The 24,176-nt window shown below is 37.3% G+C and overlaps 1 protein-coding gene across 2 annotated transcripts; it reads left to right on the top strand.

Annotated features, from left to right (window-relative positions):
• The first annotated feature begins 256 nt into the window (after positions 1-256).
• Positions 257-22,420, top strand: LOC127583643 (succinate dehydrogenase [ubiquinone] cytochrome b small subunit B, mitochondrial-like). Of its 2 annotated transcripts, none has more exons than XM_052039834.1 (4): positions 257-364; positions 2,791-2,901; positions 16,660-16,804; positions 18,921-22,420. In XM_052039834.1, the coding sequence occupies exons 1-4, from the start codon at positions 316-318 to the stop codon at positions 19,084-19,086; spliced, it is 471 nt and encodes a 156-aa protein (XP_051895794.1). In that variant the 5' UTR covers positions 257-315; the 3' UTR covers positions 19,087-22,420. The 2 variants fall into 2 exon arrangements, with proteins under 2 accessions (XP_051895794.1, XP_051895795.1); XM_052039835.1 differs by lacking the exon at positions 257-364 and adding an exon at positions 2,277-2,422.
• Positions 22,421-24,176: the final 1,756 nt, after the last annotated feature.

Raw genomic sequence — 24,176 nt, 5'->3', positions numbered from 1 at the left:
TTGCCTCAACTTCCCTTTGATTTCACCTTCACCACTGAACAAGTTTTCACCCTCAGAAATGTTTCCTAAAGTTGCAAAATCTAGTTTCAAAAAACACTCACTTAGTAGCAACATGATTATGACGTCGGGAGTAGTGAATCCAAAAGAAAAACTAAAGTAAAAAACCACATAAAAGTAATGGTGAACTTAAAACAAAGGTCAACGCACCAAAACTACAGCACCCACAAACCTCAGCATGGTGGAGCATGCGCATTGCCTTGTTCCCATGCCCTTACAATTATTTCCGGAAGGGTGACCTTGGGTGGAGTATCCGACATGGCTGCTGCTGCAAGGTTGAGTGTGATGTGCAGACGTGGTATTAAATGTGAGTGATCGTTCCTTGTGATTTGGGGGGAGGGAACTGTTTCATCGAATTACATTTAAAGTACGCTAGCTGTTGTTAGTGTGAGATGACTGACGAGTGAACTGTAATCTAAACTATAATCCCCTTCAGCGGGCAGTGGAAACGTGAGCCGAGCCCAGCCCGCCCAGGCACGGTTGCTGTGGCAACGGGAATCCTGCTCCCGCTTTGACTCTGTACAGCACGTAACCACAATTAGTGGATTTAACCCCAGTTGAGCACCTGGGATTGAGTAGTTACTGTGGAGCAGAAGTTTCGAGGAGATTTTGCAGAGGTGGTCAAAATCCATGGAAGGGTTTATCGGAGGGTAGTTAACATAAAACTGTCCAATGGCCTGAACGTCGGTAACTATGTAAACGCTGGGTAACGTCAACTAGTGTTAATTCCAGCTGAACTAAACAAAATAATGAGTGCTGTGAACAAATTTATTTGGAGGTTGTCACTAGTGTAACACTTGGTGCAGCGAAGTGATCGGATGAGAGGAGTTTAACTTAAAAGAAAAATGAGTACAATTAATATAAACTTATGGTCGAGAAGCTGGGGTGTTTTAGTGATAATGTCCAGAAGGGAATTGGTTAAATGCAACTGGATAAATTGGGAAGTACTAAGGTTAGGCCACGCCTGGAGAGGGAAACAATGGTAACCTTCCAGGCTGGTGACCTTTCATTGGATCTTATCATTAACTGTTGAGAGATGTCCACCATTTGGTATTAATATTTTGGAATTCTGATGTCTGCTGCATCTTTGATTACTTCCTAACTTTTACTTGGTGGACATTCTTTTTCTTGTCCACTCAATGTCTTGAGACCTTTTACTTCATTAAAAATGCTATTTATATCCAAGTTGAGATTAGCTCTCCAAGTTTTAAAGTTCTAGGCCCCAGTCCTAATACACGGCTGACTTTATCTGGATTTAAACAAAGTGACTTGTATTTACTTGACACATTGCATTTTTTTCAGGGCATTTGATGTTGAACAAGATTTGATTTGTAACAGGATATTCAGATTCATACTTCTTTTTAAACAAATTCTCAAGAATTTCATATCATGATATGTAAAAACACTTTTTGCAAGATAGACAAAGGCAGAAGCAAGTTTCAAAATTTGTTATCATTTATTTTCTTCATTCATTCAGATTGGAGCTTAACTCATGGAGCTCCAAATGCAAAAGAGACAACAAGCACATGTCCCTGGAGCTTTTAATGCAGAAAGTATCACCAAACACTTTACGTGGTGAGGTAGGGAGGGATCAGAAAAGCAATTTAGCAGAGCTTTGGGCAAATGTTTCATTGAAAAATTTAAATTTTCATGTACATTTACCTCTGTTTACCAATTCTCTCTACCTTCCATCTTCAAAAACATCAGAGAAATGGGGGGAGGGAGGTAAATTTGCATGAAAAAAATAAAAGACACTTTGAATAAAAGAATCTGTAGTAGTATTATTAATGTTTTGGGCCTTTTAAGAGAATGTTAATTCTGTGTTTTGCTCCACAAGTGTTTGCTTGTTTACTTATAATATGAAAGAGGCCATTTCAGACCATTGGGTTCATAATGGCTCCCAGCAGTCTATCAGTCCCACTTCCCCTTCCTTATTTCCTTGTGGCTGTGCAGTTTATTCTCACTCAGATGCCATCAATTTTTAAAAAAAATTTGCCATATATCTATGCTAAGAGTAATTTCAAGTAGCCAATTGACTTCACAGCACATCTTTGGGGTGTAGAAGGAAACTGCAGCCACAGAATCATGGAAGAACATGTAAACCCTCACAGACACCATACAAGGTCTGGATCAAATCCTCATCCCATGGAGACATGAGGCTGCCTGATCTCCTGAGCATTTCCAGAATTTTCCTTTTTTTTTCCCTTTCAGATTTCCAGCATTCACATCATTTTGCTTTCATACTAAAATAAGAGCTGGTCCATTTAGCTGTGATATCAGTATGCAGTTCTCTATTCAGAGGATGATGGAAATCTGTAACTCTTCCAGAAAGGAATTTCTCCAATGGAATGAAGACATCTGGCAGGTGGGATAAGGTTATGTGGCTCTGTAATTTGTTGTGGTTCTGGCATACTGGGATGTGTCCAGCAGGCCAGACGATACATAGAGAAAAATGATGAGAGGCAGAAATGGTTCTTGTATAGCAAGAAGCAGCAGCATGTTATCTAAATTTACAGAATTTGATATTAATTCCACAAAACTGCATTGGATCTTGTTGTAACAACGCCTACACCAATTCCTACATTGCACAAACAAACATTTTCCAAACATCTTTGTTATAAACTTTATTTACTGGGAATCAGTAACAGGGTAAGTAAGTCTTAGGGTGTCTTGTAATTTGTATGTATTATTGAGAATTAAGTTTAATGCCTATTTCTTCCTCCTTATCTTTAGCACCATTCTTATGCAAGTCAATGGTGGCTGGGCCTCTTGTTGCTTCAAGGAAGACTCAGGAACCCCATGTGCTACACGTATCTCAGATTCACACATCTCCTAGCCATTTTGGTAAGTGTTGTATCATGAGATTTTGTTACTGCTTGCAAGGCCAAGAATTTTTTTTCTCTGTTGAATGCTTAGGAGAGAGTTCTGTGGAGCATGAAGTGTGGATAAAGTTTAAATCAATGCATGTGTTCCAAACTGGTGATACCATATCTTGGTATTCTTCCTGACTAGCACTGATGCAGCGATGTTGCAGGTATATCTTTACAAACTTGCCTTGAGAAGCTCAATCAGTTTGTGCTGAAGGAGAAGAACTGTCTGTGGTTTTAGCTTGGCTATTTCTAAATTAGGCATTTAGCTAGTAATCATGGTTGGGGAAGGATAAATGTGGTCAAAGAGAGTTTGTTCTCTAATCCAGGGCTCCACAGTTCTAAACATTTTATTCATATATTGAAGCCTTATTGTGTTGGGTACAGAATGAGAGGAGCAGGGAGCCTTGTTCATAACCCTACCATGTGACATCCTGTGTTAAAGGAGCTGAAATTGAAATACATTGACAGCGGCTTGGTTACTTGCCACCATTTGAAATGAAGGATTTTTATCTGAAATCGTATAGCTGATTACAAATAAACTGTAATAGTTATCTGAGAAGATGTATTGAAGAGGAAAGAAAATATTCTTCAGTAAAATATAGAGCTTGGTGAACTAAAATACTTGTGCACATACATATGTCGTGCTAGTGGCAGGCACAGCTGAGATTCAGACATGCAAGTCTTGATGTGAGGGATGCAGATCAGCTGGTTAGTTATTCCAACTTTTTAGAATCAATTTGGAAGCACAGTATCAACATATATTTAGAAAGGTGCAGATTAATCAATCAAGGGCACTCACTGCGGCTTTGTTAAAGGAAAGATTTTCTCTGACTAGCTTAATTGAATTCTTTGACGCGATGATAAGGAGGGCCAGTATATTTAGTGTAAACCATGTGGATTTCAGCAGGGCCTTGCCGAACTGGTCGTAAAGAGCACAGGAGAGTGGCAAAATAGATCGAAACTTGACTCTGACGGGAAGCAATAGTTGATGGGTATTGTTGCAACTGGAAGCCTAGTAGAGTTGATTTTTGTACAATGTATTATTGATTTAGATTTAAGTGTAAGGAGCAAAAGTAAAGAAATTTATACATGGAAAAATTGAGTGTATGGTTGACAGTGAGGAGGAGCTTTGAGCTGCAGGATGTAATAGAAGCTTAGTTAGTTGGGCAGAGAAGTGGTAAAGACTTCTCAATCTGGAGAAACATGAGGTATGGGAATATTATAATAAATGAAAGTATATAGAGGGGTTTGAATGAACAAAAGGGCCTTGGAATGAATACCCACAAATCTTTAAAGGTAGCAGAATAGATACATAATATGGATAAAAGGTATATGGGTTACTATCTTTAATTTACTAATTCATAGAATACGAGAGCAGGGACATGAATTGTCTATAATGCTAGTTACATGATGAGTATTCCATACAGTTCTGATCATCTGTGATGTATTTCTAAAATGTTTATGTATTTTACTTAATGTTTCTTGATCCCTTTTGAATCTGAAATTATTAGTTTATTATCCAAAACTATTCATGGATCAACCATCAGGTGGCAATGTCTGTGGAAATATTTCTCAACTTCATTGTTTCAAGGTCTGCTTTATTTTTTTGGGCTCTCGTTCTCTCTCTCGCTCTCTCTCGAGCACTTTTGTTTTTCTCTATTTGGAATATGCACTCTTCATCTAGAGTTGATGATCTCGCATTGGTCTACACTCAAATCCAGTTCCACAAATTTGCCCAATCACTTGCTCAGTGAATATCTTTCTGCAATTTAATGGTTCCATCTATAAGCTTGCACATCTTTGTGTTATCAACAAGCTTGGATATTTGCCTTTCTATTCCCTTTATCAGCATTTATAAATGCACTGAATAGTTAAAATAAAAACAGAAAATGGTGGAAACATTCAGCAGGTCTGGCAACATCTGTGGAAAGAAAGAGTTTACATTTCAGTTCAGAGACCCTTCATCAGACCTGGGATGCTGAATCGTTGGGCTTCACAAACACATCCTTGCAGGATCTCTCTCATCATTGTCTGCCCATCGTCCATATTCTCTGACAGTCAGCTAATTTCCAACCAGGTCAATAATTTGCCTTCATTTCAGTGTAAATTAAATCTTGAAAATGGATTTGCATTTTCCATATACTCCTTTTTGTGTATGGTTAAGGGCATTGCATCTGGGGAATCATAGGTCTCAAAGAGTGCAATGCAGTTTTATCCAAAGTGGGGGAGAAAAATAAAATTGAAGATGCTGGAATACGAAGCAAAAAAAACACATTCTGGAAGAATTCAGCCAGTCAAGCAGCATTTATGGGAAGTGGGATCCATCCTTGGATCTGGGGGAAGCGTGGAGGGGACAGAGCAGTTTACCTGAGGTACTCCTTGTTTACTGTAACATTGCTTGTGTCCCTTTCTCACCCTGTCTCTTTAAAATCTTGCTATCTGTCAGTATTCATGCTCATCAGCTGATCTGTCTTAACCTTTCATGTAGTCTTTTTTTGTCTTACACCTCCTCCCACGTTCTGCTTTGAAAATTGACAGCTCTCCACTCTCTCCATTCCCACGCCCTAAATCTGAAGAGGAATGGGAATGCCTGATTCAAAACATTAATTTTTTTTCAACGGATAGTGCTTTGACTGGCTGAATTCTTCTAGCATTTCTAATATTGTTGCAGTTTTATCCAATTTTGGTGAAAGGATTAAATGCAGAGTGGTTTGAATAGACTATGTTTGTATTCAGTGAGGTATAGAATGTGAAAAAATTGATCTAATTGAGTTGTTAAGAAATTTCAGGATTTGCAAGAGTAGAAACTTTCTGGTGTGGGGCAGTGGTCGCATGATGTTATGAGGTGATGGGGCAGTGATCTCCAGAACAACTAAAGGCTGAATGGCCAACCTCTGTTCCTAGGACTTGGAAATTTAAAAAAAAGATGGAAATGCACTCCAGCAAAAATTAAGAACATAACTGAAAACTGAATTTAACATTTTTCCTACATAAATGAATTCCCTTGTTTTGGAAACCATTTGTACTATAAGAGGAACCAAATCCAAGGTATCACAAACTATATGCAGCAGTTTGTTCTACTTTCAGTTATTGGTTGTTCTATGCTCATTGTAGAACCGTGTACCAGTTCTGTTAACTTGTTCTGCAGATTTACAGCTTGGGTTATTTCAGTAAATTGTGTTGCAAATAGATGGCAGTGAAGGTATTGAAAGCTGTATAGTTCTACAATGCATTGATGTATTACATGTCACCAGTGCCATTGATCAAGTAATCTAGATACCACATGGAAATCAAAAATGGATAAAGTTTGAAATGAGGCTAATTGATAAAAGTGAAGCATTTTGTCAAAACCTTTTGATGCAGAGGACAATCTGTTTAAAAAGGGAGTTCCACAGAATGGGGGGTACTGAATGTGAGCTGACAATAGATGAAGAAAATATTCTTTTATAATTGTGCCCACTTATTATTAAAGCATTCTTTCTCCTTTCTGCTAGCCTGCTGTTGTCTTCTTATTATTCTCACTGTTTACCAGACTTCAATTTTTTAAATTATCTGCAAACCTGGGCATTTTTCCTTCTCAGCCATATCAAAGACATTAACATAGATAAATAAAAAAACAATGGTCACAGCATTGACCCCTGGTGCACTCCATTGGCCACTAGACTTGCTTAAAAAGCTGATCACTCGCTCCTACTGTTTTTTGCGTTTAAGACAATTGCAGCACCTACAGGAAATTAACTGTTTAATGCTATGGACTTCAATTTTGCTAACCAGTTTTTCGTGAGATTTTATCAAATGCCTTCTGAAAATTCAAGTAAACAACCTCTTTAAAAAAAATCCCCCATTTCTAGAGTATGTATCTTTCTTAAACAGCACTATCACCCCACCCCCTTTTTCCTCTTGCCAATCCTTTTAAAACACCTTGTATGCAGGGATACCAAATGTTCATTCCTCTTTTTCTGAGCCATGTTTTAGTTATCATTGCTGCATCATAATCCCTCAATGCTACTTGTGCTTATAGCTCACTAATCTTAAAATACCAAATTTTGTACATTCTGCAGATGCCTTCTAAATATGCTTTTGTATCCTTCAGGTCTCTCTATTTATTAATATTCCACTGCTTCCTTTTCTAGTATTGTGTAGCATTTCCATTTCTTTTGCATCATATTCCCTTCTACACTACTGTAACTGGGGTGCAGGGAGAATCAGCTAATGTTCCCAATCACTAAGCATTGATTTCCCCTACCAGTAAGGCAGGGTATGTGATTACTCAGTAAGGACATAACCAGGCTTCTCTCTGGTATCCTTCCAAGCCTCATTGTTAATCGCCCTTTGTCACTCAGCGTCTTGGCTTGCATGTAAAGTAACTGGTGTCTATCAAAATCTGTCCCAACCAGAATAGAAGGAAATCAGCAAAATAAGAACTCCTTTTGTAGAAAGCAGATGCACTAATAATCCAGTGTGAAGTATTAAGTTGTAGGTCTGTACTCACGAGTGAGTTGAATACCTAATCTCCATGTTGCATTGTGCCTACAGAATGCATTGGCTCTCTGGTTTACTCTAGCATTTTGGCTCCATATGAGCCTCACTTACTCTCATTCATCAAATCGTACGAGCTTATCTTTCATTTCTTTTCACCTTTGTACTCATTTAACTCCTCCTCAAATATATCAGTGTTATTTGCCTCAATCGTTCCATGTTGTATCATATTCCATATTCTTATCAGTGTTTTTGTAAAGTGATTTATCCTGAGTTATCTACAGATTCATTCATGGTTGTTTTATATTGGTCAGTAGTCGCGAGATGGTAGCCCCTAGTTTGGAGTGTCCCACAGTTGGAAATGTATTTTATGTCAATCCCATGAAACCCTTCCTATCTTAGGAGGGGCACAGGTAGTAGAGCTGTTGCCTCACAGCTCCTGCAATGCAGGTTCAATCCCGACCTCTGCTGTCTGTGTGGAATTTACATGCTCTTCTTGTGACTGCATGGGTTTCCTCTGGGTGCTCCGGTTTTCTCCTGCACCCCAAAGACAGTCGGGTTGGTAGGTTGCTGTAAGTTTCCCCTAGTGAAGGTGGGTGGTAAAATCAGTGGCAGGAGGAGGGGTTGTTGAGAAACTGGGGAGAATGAAGCAGGTTTGGATAGGATTAAAAATGGGTGCTTGATGGTTGGCACTGATTTAGTGGATTGAAGGCTGGTTTCTGTGCTGAATTCTTCAATAACAATCAAGTTGCCACACAACCTTCTGGTGATGATAACTGAAAATATTTAGGCTATGCAAAGAGTGGCTTAATGTAGGTCACATGTCTCCTTATCGAAGGAGGAAATTCAAGCAGTCAAGTTGCCATTGGCAATTAACGAACAACCAGTGGACCTCAGCAAAACAATATTACTGGAAGACTGTTTTCCAACCCCATCCACTGAGTTGTTATCCTTGTGCTATATTCTTATGTTTTGATTTTTTTTCCCTCTGTGATTTGATTTGCTGGGCCAGTTGTAAGTATGTAACATGATTCAATCACCAGTGACAAAGCAAAGATACAATTCTTGTAGCGGCGCTACCCTTGTAATGCACTAAGTGGAAAGCCCAGATCCTCAAAGTCATACAGTACAGCCCATCATATCCAATTTGCCCATCAAGTATTTATCTATACTAATCTTACTTGCCAACATTTGGTCCATAGTTGCCTGTACGTTGGTGATTAAAGTGCTTATCTGGATACTTATTAAATTATGAAAAGTACCTGCGCCCACCATGAACTCAGGCAGTATATTCCAGATTCCTACCATCCTCTGGGTGGAAAAAGTTCTCCCTTAAACTCCTATAAACATCCCTTACCCTAAACCTATGTCCTGTAGTTTTAGATGCCTCTGCTATAGGGAGAAGTTTCCTACTTACTACCTTATCTATGCCCCTGAAAATTTTGTGCACCATTATCAGTTCCCCCCGGGTCTCTGCTCCAAGGAAAACCCAGCCCATCCTGGTGAATCTCCTCTGCACCCTCTCCTGTGCAATTATCTCCTCCCTATAGTGTAGCAACTAGAACTGTATAAAATAATCCACTGATGTTTTATAAAGTTTTACCACAACCTCCCTGGTCTTTTATTCTGTGCCCTGCTAATGAAGGCAAGTATCCTATTCGCCTTTCTCACCACTTTCATGTACACCAAGGCTTCTCTGTTTCTCAATACTACAGTTCATTGTGTACGTCCTACCCTTGTTAGACCTCCCAAATGCATCACCTTGCATTTATGAGGATTAAATTCCATCTGCCATCACTCTGCTCATCTTACCAACTCATCGATCCTATTGTTTCATAACTTATGCTCATGAGATAGCTTCGTCTGATTCCCTGAAAAGGAACATGGAATACCACCAATGAGGAGTATTGAGTTGCATATTTGTAAATACCGCGGCTGTATGCGTGAGTTTGTATTTGATTTGTTTCTTTATTTGCCGACAGATTAATATCATGATTTTTCTGGAATGGTACAGTATTACGTTTCCTATGATGCTAATTAATACTTTTGATGTGGTATGTGTGGGTGGCTTCTTAGGTCTGAATTGATGTAGGAAATGTAGAAATCAATGATGAAGATCTGCACAAGTCCCTGGAAAATGTACCTTGGGAGATACCACTCAAAAAGCAAACAGTTACGATGAACTTTTTCGTCATTTCCAGGGTGACAGCTTGACCTTCAGGCATCTTAAAAAAAATAGTGATTGCTGATCAAACCTTAAGATATGAGGAGTAATAGCTGTGTGGGTAGGTTGTTGGAGTAGTAGCCAGAATTCTGGTCCTTGGACCCAGAGATTTGAGATCAGATTATACCATAATGGCTGAGGATTTAAAATGTAAGTAATTTTATCGATCTGGAATTTAAAAGGAGGAAAAAGTTAGTTTACTGTTAATAACTGGGAATTTGCTGGCTTACTTGTGAAAATACTTATCTGGTTCACTAACGACCTTATTTCTCTTTACAATATTATTATTAAATCCATGAAAAAAAATATACGGAGTACATGCATCAAGAAAGAGTAAAAATACTACTAAATACGTTGTGTTAAATCATACTTAAGATTACAATACTCTAAATCAATAATCACATATAGTAGTTAGTTAATAAAGGAAGAAAAATTTGAAATATTTTATTGTAAAAAAAAATCTTCTCCCACTACCAAAACCCGAAGCTGTTAGAGGGAAAAAAAACAAGGAAAAACCTTTTAAAAACGTAAGTGTCAGCCAATATCTGCGTTTTAGTCCCCAAATCAGAGGTTTCGAAAATAATTCAAAAAAGGTCCCCACAGGGTTTGAAAGTCTACGTTAGATTCAAAAACTGAGCAGCAAATCTTCTCTAGATTCAGGTATGACATAACATCCCATAACCATTGAGCATGCATAGGCAGAGTAACTTCCTTCCATTTAAGGAATACAGCTCTCCTGGCTATAAGAGAAATAAAAGCCAGAATATGTAAATCAGAAGCCTTCAAAGTTGTATCTTTTCCTCCAACGATCCCAAATAGTGCAAATAGCAGTCAAAGGATTAAGTTTAAAATTTATTTTGAAGAGTACAGAATAAGTATGAAGGACCTCTGTCCAATTTTTTTGAAGACTCTGACATGTCCAAAACATGTGAATTAAGGAAGCCACTCTGTTATTGCATTTGTCACAGTAAGGAGATATATCACAATAAAAATGGGTTAGTTTATCTTTAGACAAGTGAGCTCTGTGGACCACTTTAAATTGAAGGAGAGAGTGACGAGCACATAATGATGAAGTATTAACCAACTTGAAAATTTCATTCCAAGTTTCCTCAGAAATTGACATCTGCAAATCTTGTTCCCAAGTGTTTTTAATTTTATCTAGTGGCACCTTGCTCATTCCTAGTAATCTGTCATAAATATTAGATATTGAGCCATCCTGAAAGGGTTCCAAATTAAAAATTACATCTAGTAAATTCTTATCAGGACTCAAAGGAAAAGAATGTAATTGAGATGAAGAAAATCTCTAATTTGTAAATATCTAAAAAAAAGAGTTTTTGGTAAATTATACTTGGTAGACAATTGTTCAAACGAAGAAAGGTTTCCTCCAACAAACAGATCTTGAAAACAAGTAATACCTAATTAGTCCCACTCTTTAAAAACTACATCAGTCATAGAAGGTTTAAAAAAGTAATTAGAGAAAATGGGACTGGACAAAGAAAAACTCAATAAACCAAAATATTTTCTAAATTGTAACCAAATTCTCAAAGTATGTTCAACTACTAAATTATCTGTTAGTTTATTTAATGATATTGGAAGTGAAGAACCAAGCAAAGAGATAATAGAAAATTTTTTAACAGTTAATTTCCAAACAGACCCATACTGGACGAGCCTCTTGATTAATGTAATGTAACCAAAACGTAAGATTTCGTATATTGACTGCCCAGTAATAAAATCTAAAATTAGGTAAGGCTAAACCGCTATTCTTTTTAACCTTCTGAAGGTGAACTTTATTTAGTCTAGGATGTATATTATTCCATATATAAGAAGATATAATTGACTCGAGAGTCAAAAAAGGATTTAGGAATAAAAACAAGTAAAGCCTGAAATAAATATATAAATTTAGGTAAAATATTCATTTTAATAACATTAATTTGGCCAATTAATGATATGGAAAGGGGAGACCAACTTGATAAAACCCTTTTCACATAGTGCAGTAAGGTGAAAAAATTTTCTTTAAATGCTTATAATTTTTAGTAATTGACACCCCCAGATAGGTAAAATGATTTCTTACAATTTTAAAAGGAATGTTAATATCAAATGGTACCAAGTTATTCGGAGGAAGAAATTCACTCTTGTATAAGTTCATTTTGTAGCCTGAAAAATGACTAAAGCAAGAAAGTAAAGAAAGCATAGGAGGTAACGAGGCTTCAACATTAGATATAAAAAGTAATAAATCATCAGCATATAAAGAAACTTTATGGTTAATACCTCTTCTGGAGATACCGAGGATGTCTCTAGATTCTCAAAGAGAAATAGCTAAAGGTTCTAAGGCCAAATCAAAGAGCAAAGGGCTCAAAGGACATCCCTGTCTGGTTCCACGTTGAAGTTAATTTAGAAATTTGAACGTTAGTAGGAACTCGAACAGAAGGGGATAAATAAAGTAATTTAATCCATTGGATAAAATCAGGCCCAAAATTAAATTTCTCTAAGGTTTTAAATAAGTAATTCCATTCAATCTGATCAAAGGCCTTCTCAGCATCTAGAGATATCACACATTCCGATATTTCCTTAGAGGGAGAATAGATAATATTCAATAGATGAAGAATATTAAAACGAGAATATCGATTTTTAATAAAACCAGTCTGAATATCGGATACAATTGAAGGTAAAATATTTTCCAATCTACGAGCTAGAACTTTAGATAAAATTATAACATTCACATTAAGTAGCGAAATTGGTCTATACGAAGCACATTCTGTTGGGTTCTTATTTTTCTTAAGAATAAGTGAAATAGAAGCTTCATAAAAGGATTGTGGTAGTCTACCCAATTTAAAAGAATCCGAAAAGACAGCACATAAGTGAGGTATAAGCAAAGAGGAAAAGGCCTTAGAATTCTCCAGGAAATCCATTAGGACCAGAAGTCTTTCCAGAATGTAAAGATCGCACAGCCTCAGCGATTTCCTCGTATGTAATAGATTGATCCAACTGTTTTTGATTTTCAGTGGAAAATGTAGGAACATTTAATTGGTCAAAGAAATTATCCATTACAGTATTTAGGAAAATTAGAACTGTAAAGTTTACAATAGAATTCTCTAAAAGTATCATTTATTTCTAAAAGATCAATTGTCCTCTCGCCATTGGCTTTCGAAATTTCTTTAATTTGCCGTCTAGCTCTGGAAATTTTTAATTGGTTAGCCAGTAATTTACCTGTTTTACCTCCATGAATATAAAATTGACTTTTATCTTTTAGTAGTTGACTTTCAATTGGATAAGTTAAAAGAAGATCATACTTAGTTTTAATTTCAACTTGCCTTTTATATAAAGCCGAATCTGGATCCAAAGCATATTTTTGATCTAATAGTTTCAGTTGGTCAACTAGATCAGCTTTTTTCCTAATGCTTGCCGTATGAGATAATTTGACCTCTAATAAAGGCTTTGAAAGTATCCCAAATGATAAGACTAGAAATGTCTTCCGACAGATTCTTTTTTTTAAAAAAAAGAGTAATTTGTTTCTCCATAAATTTGAAAAATTTTTTTATCAGATAACAAGGTTAGGTTAAAACGCCAAAGTCTATTTGTCTGAGGGAGCCCAGGGAGATTTAAAGAGAGAAGCACGGGAGCATGATCTGAAAGAGCAATCCCTTTATAGTCACAGGATCGAACTGATGAAATCATTTGATTATCAGTTAAAAAAAAAGTAATCAATCCTGGAATATGTATGGTGAACATGAGAGAAAAAGGAATATTCCTTATCCCCCGGATGCAAAAAAAAAAGTCAGGCGTCAATAACCCCAGTTTTCATTAAAAACGATTGAAGAAATAAAGCTGATTTATTAGGAGCAGCTAATTTAGTGGATGACCTATCTAATTTGGGATCTAACCAGAGATTAAAATCTCCTCCCAAGACCAAAGAGTAAAAGTTCAAATCTGGTAGGAATGACAAAAATTGTTCAAAAAATCCTGGGTCATCCGTACTTGGGGCATAAATATTAGCCAATACCATTGGTCTATTATTTATTTTCCCTGATATTATAACGAAATGACCATTAGTATCAGTTATGACCTTATGTTGGTCACGACCTTCTTTCAAGGAAGGAAATCCTTATCTGGTTTTGGATCACATGACTCTAAACTCGCTTATATGGTTGCCTTAACTCCCTTCTCAGTTCAGGAGCAATAAGGGATTGAAAATAAATACTGGTATCATCGTTAATGTGCACATCCTTTGGTAAATTTTTAAAAAAGCGCAAAGCTTATTGTCTACTAGGCCTCCAGTACATTTCAGAGTCATGAACTATCAAAACATTGGAGCGGTTCCAACTCCAAAAAAAAAAATTCCTCCATATCTACTAGTAGATGTTAGCATCCAACATCCCCAGCACCAAGGCTCTGTTTATACTGAACTGGCTCCATTGGGTAGGCTGCATCGATTGCGTGCCTGACAGCATACTCCTAAAGCAGGCACTCTGCTCCAAGCTCCATTGAAGTGAAGGACTACAGGAAAGAATGTTCTCAAGGATACCTTGGAAAAAAATTTGACATCCTGCAACCCCATGAAAATGTCTGGCCCACAACCACACAAATTGGAAAAGGACCTGGCATTGAGAACATCATCTCTTTGGGAGGATGTGAAAGCCAAATAGAAATGGGGGAAGGAATGAACTGCTTTCCTTGCAATCCATCCATCAGTACTGTCAAGTACTTCCTGTCCATGTCTGTCAGGTCTGGAGATCACGTACTGGTTTCATCTGCCGCCATGATTCATAAAACTGGGAGTGGAAACAAGACATCCTCAACTCTGAGGTACTGCTGAAGAAGAAAAAGTGCACTTTGTTAATTATATGATTTTATATAACTCACATTAAAAAGTATAGTTTTTAATAATATTTGAGCTTGTGTTAATTGCAAATCTTTCTATCTTGAGTTCTGTATCTTTCCTTTTCCTCACTCTGGAACACTGTCTGAGGGAATGGTGGAGACATAGACTCTCACACATTTAAGAAATATCTAGATGAGTACTTGAAACAGCATTAATCAATGACATTCTATCCTATCATTTGTACCCTTTCCTAGGTAATCCTGTACACTGCTTTCCACTTTTTCATCTCCCTTTCAAAATCAGCTCAACTTTTCTTGGAAAATATTTTTGACTCCAGCCTATTTTGTCATCTATCTCCCTATCACCCTGTTGCTCGGTAATCATTGTCTTGGTTCATGTGTGTAAAAAGAGAAAGATGCATTTTACAAGTAATGAGCTCTACAGAAATTGAAGCATTCACAGTTCAGATGTAACACTTTGAGGCAAAACTATTACATTTTTAGGAAAAGAGGAAATTAATTTTTTGATATCATTTCTCAGGACCAGAGAGAAGCTATTGAGGATCACTGTGAAAGATTATAAAGAATTTGTACTTCTGGTATTTTCCATATTAATCTTAGAATCTGCCCATAAGTATATTGACCATGGGCAACTAAAATTTGCAGTCTTCAAAGAGCACATTGGGTTATGCGGGCACACAGTCATGGCAGAATAATATGTACTTTGTGAGATAACATCATACATATTTCAACAATACCTTAGGTTTGGTGTGCACCATTTTGCCTCTGTTTATTTATGTTACAAAAAGAATTTCCTCTAAATCGCATTAAAAGCAAAAGATTAGAAGCATATTTTTAGAAGAGAAACTGATGTGAATGGTCCATGGAGAATGGAGGCATTTCCATTTCATTATACGTGCTCTCTTCTGAACTCATTTTTTATATGTTATTAATGGCCAACATAAATATCTGAAATTTGATCTGAATTTTAATCAAAAAGTAACCCAACAAGCAACCTCATGGAGGAAGTAATAGTTTCAGCCTGATGAATTATCATTTAAGGTGCAAGGAAAAGAGTAAGGGGAAGAAAAAGAGGGAAAGGTCTCTGATAGGAGAGGGAATTTAAATGACAAATTTTAAATGTTGTGTAATTTCTAAACAACAGCGTCTTTTCTTGAATTAGAATATCATTGAATTAACTTCAGTTAATTCAACCTTTTTTGTTTTGAAGTTATCAGTAGACTATTTCTAACACCTCCCTGTTCACCCACTGACCTTAGAGAATTTACAAAGTCTAATCATATACCCATGTTTATGGACTGTTGTACAAATACAGATCAATAAAAATTCATAGTTATACATCATGGAAACAGGCCCTTTGAAACTCATTCATGCTGACCAGATGCGTATCTACGCTTATCCCAATTGCCTGCATTTAGCCTGTATTGCTCTAAACCTTTCCTGTCCAAATGTCTTTTAAATGTTGTAATTGTACCTTCCTCTACCACTTCCTTTGGCAGCTTGTTCCATATACCAACTACTCTATGTGAAAATCTTGCCCCTCAGATCCCCTTTAAATCTTTCCCCTCTCACCTTAAACCTATGCTGTCTAGTTTTAGACTCCCCTACACCCTGGGAAAAAGACTGTGACTATATCTATGAGACTATCTATGCCCCTCATACTCTTATAAACTTCTATAAGGTCACCCCTCAACCATCTTTGCTCCAGGGGAAACAATCCCATCTTATTCCAAACTCTCCTTGTAACCCAAGCTCTTCAGTCCAGGCAACATTCCTGTGAATCTTTTCTGCACCCTCTCTAGTTTAATCGCATTGTAATTATAAGATGGTGACCAGAACTACATGCAATAGTCCAACTGCAGCCGAACCAATGATTTGTACAACTGTAACATGACATCCCAACTCCAATACTCAATGCCTCAGTCAATAAGGGCAAACATACCATACACCACCTTCACCACTCTGTCTACCTGTGTTGCCAGTTTCAGGGAAATAAGTATTTGTACCTCACCCCCCCCCCCCACCCACAAGGTCTCACTGTTCAATAACACTCCCCAGAGCCCTGCTATTCACTGTGCATGTCCTGCCCTGGTTAAACTACACAATGATTATTACTGAAATTGGAGAACCCTGTGCTTTGTTACTAACGTTATGATATACAATGATCACGTTTTGTCTTATCTATCTCAGCTGGTTCAAAAGCTGCTTCTCTGCACTGGACTGGTGAACGGATATTGAGTGTAGTCTTACTTGGCCTTTTTCCTGCTGCCTATGCCTACCCTGGATCTATCATGGATTACTCACTGGCTGCAGCTCTCACTCTCCATGGCCACTGGTAAGATTTTTTTAAAACTCATCTGGTAAGCTGTCTTCTATTTAATTTTTTTAATTTTAGCAATATTCCCATCCTCCCTTCTTCCTGTTTTTCTATATTTCTATGATGGGGTGGAGGGCAGAAGTCAGACTTCTGTCAATAAAAATCGCCAGGAGGACTTCCTTGAATCACTTGAGTGCTCCTCTATTCTCTAGCAAAGTCAAATTGTTTTCCTTTTTGAAATTGCATTGTGCCTGGGATCTGATGTTCCTTAGTCTGCCTTCCTCCCCTCTTGCAATAATCCTTATTTCCCCCTCTAAAACAAAATCATAGAAACATACAGCATAGAAATGGGCTTTTTCAGCCCACCTTGTGCATGATTAGAATATTTTTTTTCATCTCTGCCTTAAATAAGCATAAGGACTCTGCCCCCAAGCTCTCTGTGGTCAGGAATTTCAACAAAATTAACTATTTTTCATTTCAGTCTTAAATGGGTACCCCCTTATTCTGAGACCATGCTCATTGGTCTTAAATGATCCCATAGGAGGAAACGTTCTCTTAAGCTATTACCCTATCAAGCCTCCGAAGAAACATCTTTAATAAGATTGCCTCTCATCTAAACGCCAATGAGTAGAGTCCCAACCCTGTTTAACCTTTCCGCATAGGACTATTCTTCCATATCTGGGTCCATCCTAGTGAACGTTCTTTGAATCAACTCCAGTGAAATATCTTTCCTTAAATAGGGAGACCAAAACTGTTCACAATACTGTAAATATGGTCTTACTAGTGCCTTGACCAGCTGCAATAAGATTTGCCTACTTTTGTACAGTAACCCACTTGAAATAAGGGCCAACATTCCACCAGCCTTCCCTATTTTTTTGCTGCAGATAAGGTTTCTGTGTTTATAAAGATTCCCCAAGCTGTTTGTACAGGAGCTTTATGTAGTTTTTCTTCATTTAAATAATATTCTATTCTTTTGTTCTTTAATGAACAACATGCTTTCCCACATTATAATTTTTGCTCACTCATTTAACCTAAGAATATCTCTGTAAGTTCCTTGTATCCTCTTTGCAACTTGCTTTCCCACTAATTTTTGTGTTGCCTGCAAATCTGGCTACCAAACAGTCACTTCCTTCCCCCAGGTTGTCATTAATATGCATTGTAATCAGTTGCAGTCCCAGTACTGATCCCTGTGACTGGCCTGCCTGTTAACTAATCTTCATTACATTACCTTCAACACTGAGTTCTAACCTTTTATGAGTTTACCTTTTGTGAGGGACTTGTTGAATATGTGGATATCCAAATACACATACAAGTTTTTCTCCCTATTTTGGTTGAGACTGCCTCAAAAATAAAACAATACTAAATTTGTCAAGACACAATTTCTTCATGAAACCATGCTGACTCTGCTTGTTTTGGATTATGATTTTCCAAATGTGCTGCTATAACTTCTGAAATAATTTGATTTTAACATTTTTCCAACAATAGACATTAGGCTAATTGGCTTTTAGCCACTCTTTTTGAATAAGGGTATCATATTGGCAGTTTTCCAATCCACAGGTACTTCTTTGGAATCTAAAGATATTTGGAAGATTACAACCAATACTTCCACTATCTTGGTAGCCACTTCTTTTAGGATCCGAGGATGCAGGTCAACCTGTTGGGGACTTTAGCCCCATTGTTTTGTCTATCCCTATTTCTGAATAGGGAAGATCACTCCTGATCGTTCCTTTTGTATCTCTTGATGTTGTACCTTTTTTGTATTTGTTCTTGCTGGTCTGTGCTTTATTCAGAACAGAAAATCTTTCCAAATATGTCACTAAGCTGCTGCTCTTATGACTTTTTCTCTGGTTTATGGTTTAATTAGTCTTTCCAATGTTATGAAGATTGCTCAAAATACACTCTGATTATTAACTTATGGGTTGAAAATGGTATGATTTTAACATCACAGTATTGACACCACAGTAGGCTGGAATTGTGACCTATTATTCAAATATCCCTGTATGGGAAAACAGGCTGATTCATTGTATAATACAAAAATGGATGCACTGAGCAATGGTTTGATCACTTTGTGCAAGTTCAATGCCTGCTTATTTCCCACATTAACCCATTTTATAACTCCTCTGTTCTCTTTCAGGGGCCTTGGGCAAATAGTCACAGATTACGTACATGGAGAGGCAAAAGTGAAGCTGGCCAAGACAGGCCTCCAGATATTGTCAGCCTTCACTTTCGCCGGACTATGCTACTTCAATTATCACGATGTGGGGATCTGCAAAGCAGTGGCAATGCTTTGGAGCCTCTAATTGATTATGGCATTATCCATTCAGTTAAAAAACTTCTGGGGTTGCTTTAATTTTTAAAAAAAAATTTGACAAATCACAACAGCAATTTTTTTTTAGAAAGATCTGACTAAAGGGACAGAAATTTTGGAATGTAATTTTGAAGCCATGTTTACATTGATTGTAGATGTTGCCTTATGTCATCCATTTGTACCATCAGTCTTTCGAATATCTTGCACTTGTGCTTCACTTTCATTCCTCTTCCCACCATGCATGTTGGTCATGACTGATATAACAGAGATGGGGCTTGCTTTGCATATTGGTCAAAATTTGAAACCATATATAAAACCATGCATTAATGATCATTTCAAATTTGTTTTACATTTTCTACAGGAGAGGAGCAGGCCATTTTATTCAACTTTTTTTTGTGTGTGTTTGATCTGAACCACCACCTATCCTACTTTATTTCACCTGATTTGCATAATCTTTTATTCCTTTCTTCCTCATCAATTTTTCCTCTCAAATGCATCAGTCCTAATCATCTTAATTGCACCACACAGAAAGAAATCTCAATCTCGCCGGTCTCTGGATAATAAAAGTTGAGTAGTAATTAAGTTTGTCTGTATTCATTTAACCCTCCTGTTTCTTTTTGTTTAAAAACTGTAGAGACTTGCCTTCTCTTCTGAACTCATTATTGAAGAATAAAACCTACAATTTACATTTTTATTATCGATTGTGTTACAAAACAGCAGAATCTGGATGCCGTGGAAGGCTGTGTGCTAATATTAAGCCATGACCCGCTCTTTGAAGTGAAAACTCCTGTTGTCCATTGTAATCAAAGATGTTCATTGTAAGATGGGGATACACCAAATCAGCATTTGTTCTTTGTCCGAAGTCTGGGTTCCAAACTAAATTACTCTAGTGGAAAGAAAATATTCCCTGTTTGCAGTGCATCAAATGTGATGTGATTTTGGATGGATCTACACAACAAAATTGACTGTAATTCAGTACTATTAAAACAACTAACTTTCTAATTGCTAGATGACTTAACAAATTGTTAATGTGTGCCATGGAAAGATATATAATTTTGTGTCATGGCATTGTGCTGTCTGGAATAGAGGGTGGTACTGTGTTCAGGGACAAATTTATTTGGACAATGAAGGGAATCTCAGTTGTCATGTGGAATCATTGTGTTTGCAGGAGTGTTTCACTGCAGTTGGGCTCCAGGAGTAGAAAGACTTCATTTACTTGACACAATGATTTCCACCTTGCCTAAGCACAAAACCTGTTTGACAAAAGGAAGTTTATTAATTTTAGTTTTTTTTTTACTTTACTTTAATGCACACTACAGTTTACCTTCAATAAAGCAAATTGTACAGGGTTGAAGTTATTGCTATTTTGGTACGTGCAGTTTGTGCTGCAGTATTTTGTCCAGTGACCAGATTTAGTGCCTGGAAGTTACTCTGGAGCATCCTGAAGGTGCCAGCTAAGTGCAAGTCTCGAAGGAGTGTTGAAGACATGATGTCCAAATGTATGCCAGATCGACTCTTTCTTCCACAATGTTGTTCAAGAATGAGATTTTGTTCAGCTGTGATAATTCTCCCAACCTGTGCCACCAGTTGGCCTTCCTTTTCCAGGGTTGTATGAACAACATAGACACTTGGATCCTAAAACCAAATGACAGCAGGCAGGAAGTGTAAAGGGGGAAGAAAAAAGCATAGTATTGCATTGTTTTTGACAAAGCAACCAGCAGTGATGTTCTTTGGGGGTCAGACAGTGGTTAATTGTACAATTGCAATTTTTTTCATGACCTTCAATTGGAAATATACTTCTATCAGTTATTCTATTAGATAAAGCCATTATCACTTAAGTTTAAAGCAGTAGGATATCTCTTGTATATTATTTGTGTGATTAGTGTTGTTACCTGTAGTACCAAAAGGTCTTGAGAAGTGGACGAAGCCATCTTACTATGTATGTGTGTAACCAAAAAAAAACACATTGGATTTGATCTCAACATTGTGAGGTAGGATTAACACATTGATGTTGTGGTTTAGATGTCATTCCATCTACAGCAGTACAGTTCTATAACGCAATGTAACCTGATAAGGTCCAAGTGTAAAGTACCATCCTTAATGTGGAAGATGATCCCAACTTCCTGTTGTTGAGATTAAACTAAGTGCACACATAGTTCTCCTGAATTCTTCTTAAGTTTTTTTGTTTAACATAGTTCATTCCAATAACAGAATTGGTGACTACTGGGTAATTTTCTGTGGTGAGTAGTAATAGAGGGAATCAAAACTATGAAGTTCAGAATTAGGAGATAACCTTAAGAGATTTATGTGACTGCGCGTATGTGGGGGGAACACATGCAAGGAGAGGAAGGAAGGTTGATCCCAGTGATATGACTTGTTTGCATAAGAATCTTGTGTCCAAAAATTTTAGCAGTGATATTTTCTCCCTAGTGGGTACAAAGAAAAACTTGCTGTTTATTGCTGCTAAATCTGTTCATACAAGGTTCAAGTTGAATGAAATTTTGAATACTTGATTTTAAAGGAATCTTGCTCAGTTCTCAGCATGTTAGAGAAAGTGCTTTATAAGAACATAATCTTATGTTCAATGTAATATGCTGCAGCAAAACCGTAGTGTGCAGTCATGTCCACAAGATTTTAGTGCCTGTAAATAGGTTGTTACAATGCAATTAGAAGTTTGCTGTGGATGTTAGTTTTTGACTTGTCTTGCTCTTTTTAAAATTTGCAAATTTTCTTGTGCAAGCCCATGATATGGAACAGCTCTATCTCAAAACTTTCCAACAGGAAAGCACCAGTCCATCAGTACAGAAAATAGTCATTGAAGAGCTTGAACTTGGTGGTGAAGTTGCATACTGCATTGAATCACAAAAACTTTTGCAGTGCAGTGACGCAGGTGAAATAGCAATAATCATCTTTCTGTTCTCATTGTTACTTCTACAGATGCGTACAAGGTACATCTTGTAGTCATTGCAGACTTCAAGGGAAATTGTTCAGCTTCAGAGTTAATGTCATGACTGCGGGTGGGGGAAAGCATTTATGTGCTATGCAGTTGATCAATGAATAGTCAGTATCTTGACCAAGGTAAATGTGTAATATTTACCTTTTTAAAACTTTGACACTTGTTTTCAGTAACTGTAAAATTTGCAATCCTGGAGATGAAAAATATTGGATTATGTCAAATATGTGCAAATTATTACCAGAATCTGCTGCATTGTACAAATAGTTGATTTTTATGTACATAATTGTAAACAATTGCTCTGAGCTATTACTTTATGCTCCAGTGGCAGTTGAGAGCAAGTTGCAATAAAGCTATGCTCAATTTATTAAAAGACTTGTTATTCTTACACACCAACCACTGTGCTCTGCTTCAGAACAGGTCTTCACTCAAGTCTCAGTTAAGATTCCAGAGCCAATTACCATGCAAGACTAGTTTTGTTTAAATAGCTTTCTAAGTTTTAATTAACAGAGGATATCTTTGATTAAGGATAGGGAGTCCTGTCCTCCTGCTATACTCAGTTGGGGTCAGGATGCTTGTATGATTAGCTTCACATAGTAGTATCCTTGTGTTCAGAGCTGGCACTCTGCACTTAATCATGCTCTTCTGCCTCAGGTGGAAGTATATTGTTGATCTAGTCATCACTCCAATCAGAGACGTAACCAATGCATTCACCACTTTTTGGACACTATAGTATGCTTGCTAGGACTGTAAATGAAGTCAGGATTGAACCCATTACCTACTGAAGTGCAAGAGAACCACCACTAAGTTAAAGTTTCTAAATTACAGAGTCCTCTCTTGAAAATGCTTAGAGCAAAATCTTTAGAGCAAATGATACTTTAAAATAAAAAGTGCATAATTTTGAACACCCTTCCACCAGTTCATTCCAATGTTGATCTTACAAGCACAATGGAGCTAAGGTCAATTGACCTTGGGAGTTGACCATGATCTAAGGTTCTAACAACCCCTTCCATGTTGGAGGAGGGGTGATGTTGCCCTGAAGAATCTGTTAAGTAGTTTATTTCTTAAATAAGAAAATGCTGATCAAGCTTTGACTCCTTTCCATAGATGCTGTTGTCCCAACTCAGTGATTCCAGCATTATCTGTTTTTATTTCAGATTGCTGGGATCTGTTTTATTAATTTTCATATCTTAAATATCAACCTGAAAGAATAAGACCCTGGTTTAAGATTTTGTGTGAAAAACAGCACCTCCAGCAGTAAAACGCTGCCTCTGTACTGAACTTGTAGATTAAATACAGAAATCTCTATCATAGGACTTGGATTCAATTCAAGGGCCTCAGCAAAGGAGGATAAATAGCGCTACAGCCCTTCAATAATCATTAAGGACATTAAGTGCATATTATACAAATATATTTATACATAATGTACTTTAGAACTGGTTACATTTAATCCATGAGCATGTCCCTGTAACAACGGTGTGGATTAGAGTTTGAGCAAATGAGCTGAGGCAGAAGTGGCATCGGGTGTTTTAGGGATAGAGTAGAGAGTTTTAGTGATGGTGCTGATGTATTCAAAATTCAACTTGGGGTACGAAATAAATAGGTTGCGAACAGTGTGATTCATTTTGGGACATTTGGCAGGAAGGGATGCAGAGAAACACTACAGATGCTGGAAATCCAAAATGAAAATGCTGGAAATACTCAGCAGCTCAGGCCACAGCTGTGGGTAGAGAAATGGCTAACACTTCAGGTCAAAGACCTTCAGAATGGGAAGGAGAGAAGAAAGCTTGTGAAGCTGGGGGTGGGGGGGGGGTGGTGCGTGGGCTGTCTCTGATAGGGTAAAACCAGGTTCTGGTCAGTGAATGAATAGGAGCAGTTAGAGAATAGGAACGTAGACAAAAGAATGTAGGAGTTGTGACATGCAGAGCAGGACGGCGTGACTGCCAAGTCAGGCTAGGTATGTCCTCCACTTTGAAGGGAACAAAATAACAAACTGAGCCAACATCACAGATGAATGAGAGTTGTTGGCTCGGGAGTGGAGTTTGTGAAGTAATCTGAAGGAGATAACAAAGTTCTTGGTGTAATGTTACGTTCTAGTTCAAAAATGATTGTATCCCAGTCAGTTTAAC

Source organism: Pristis pectinata, chromosome 27 (genome assembly GCF_009764475.1).
Source record: "Pristis pectinata isolate sPriPec2 chromosome 27, sPriPec2.1.pri, whole genome shotgun sequence".
NCBI lineage: Eukaryota > Metazoa > Chordata > Chondrichthyes > Rhinopristiformes > Pristidae > Pristis > Pristis pectinata.
This window is presented reverse-complemented; position numbering and strand designations above follow the sequence as displayed.

Bases quoted from the DNA above. Each gene is read 5' to 3' on its own strand.
- LOC127583643 (XM_052039834.1), top strand. From the start codon at position 316: ATGGCTGCTGCTGCAAGGTTGAGTGTGATGTGCAGACGTGGTATTAAA. The intron at 365-2,790 runs GTGAGTGATCGT...CCTTATCTTTAG, and splicing joins GTGCAGACGTGGTATTAAAT to CACCATTCTTATGCAAGTCA. The intron at 2,902-16,659 runs GTAAGTGTTGTA...TATCTATCTCAG, and splicing joins CACATCTCCTAGCCATTTTG to CTGGTTCAAAAGCTGCTTCT.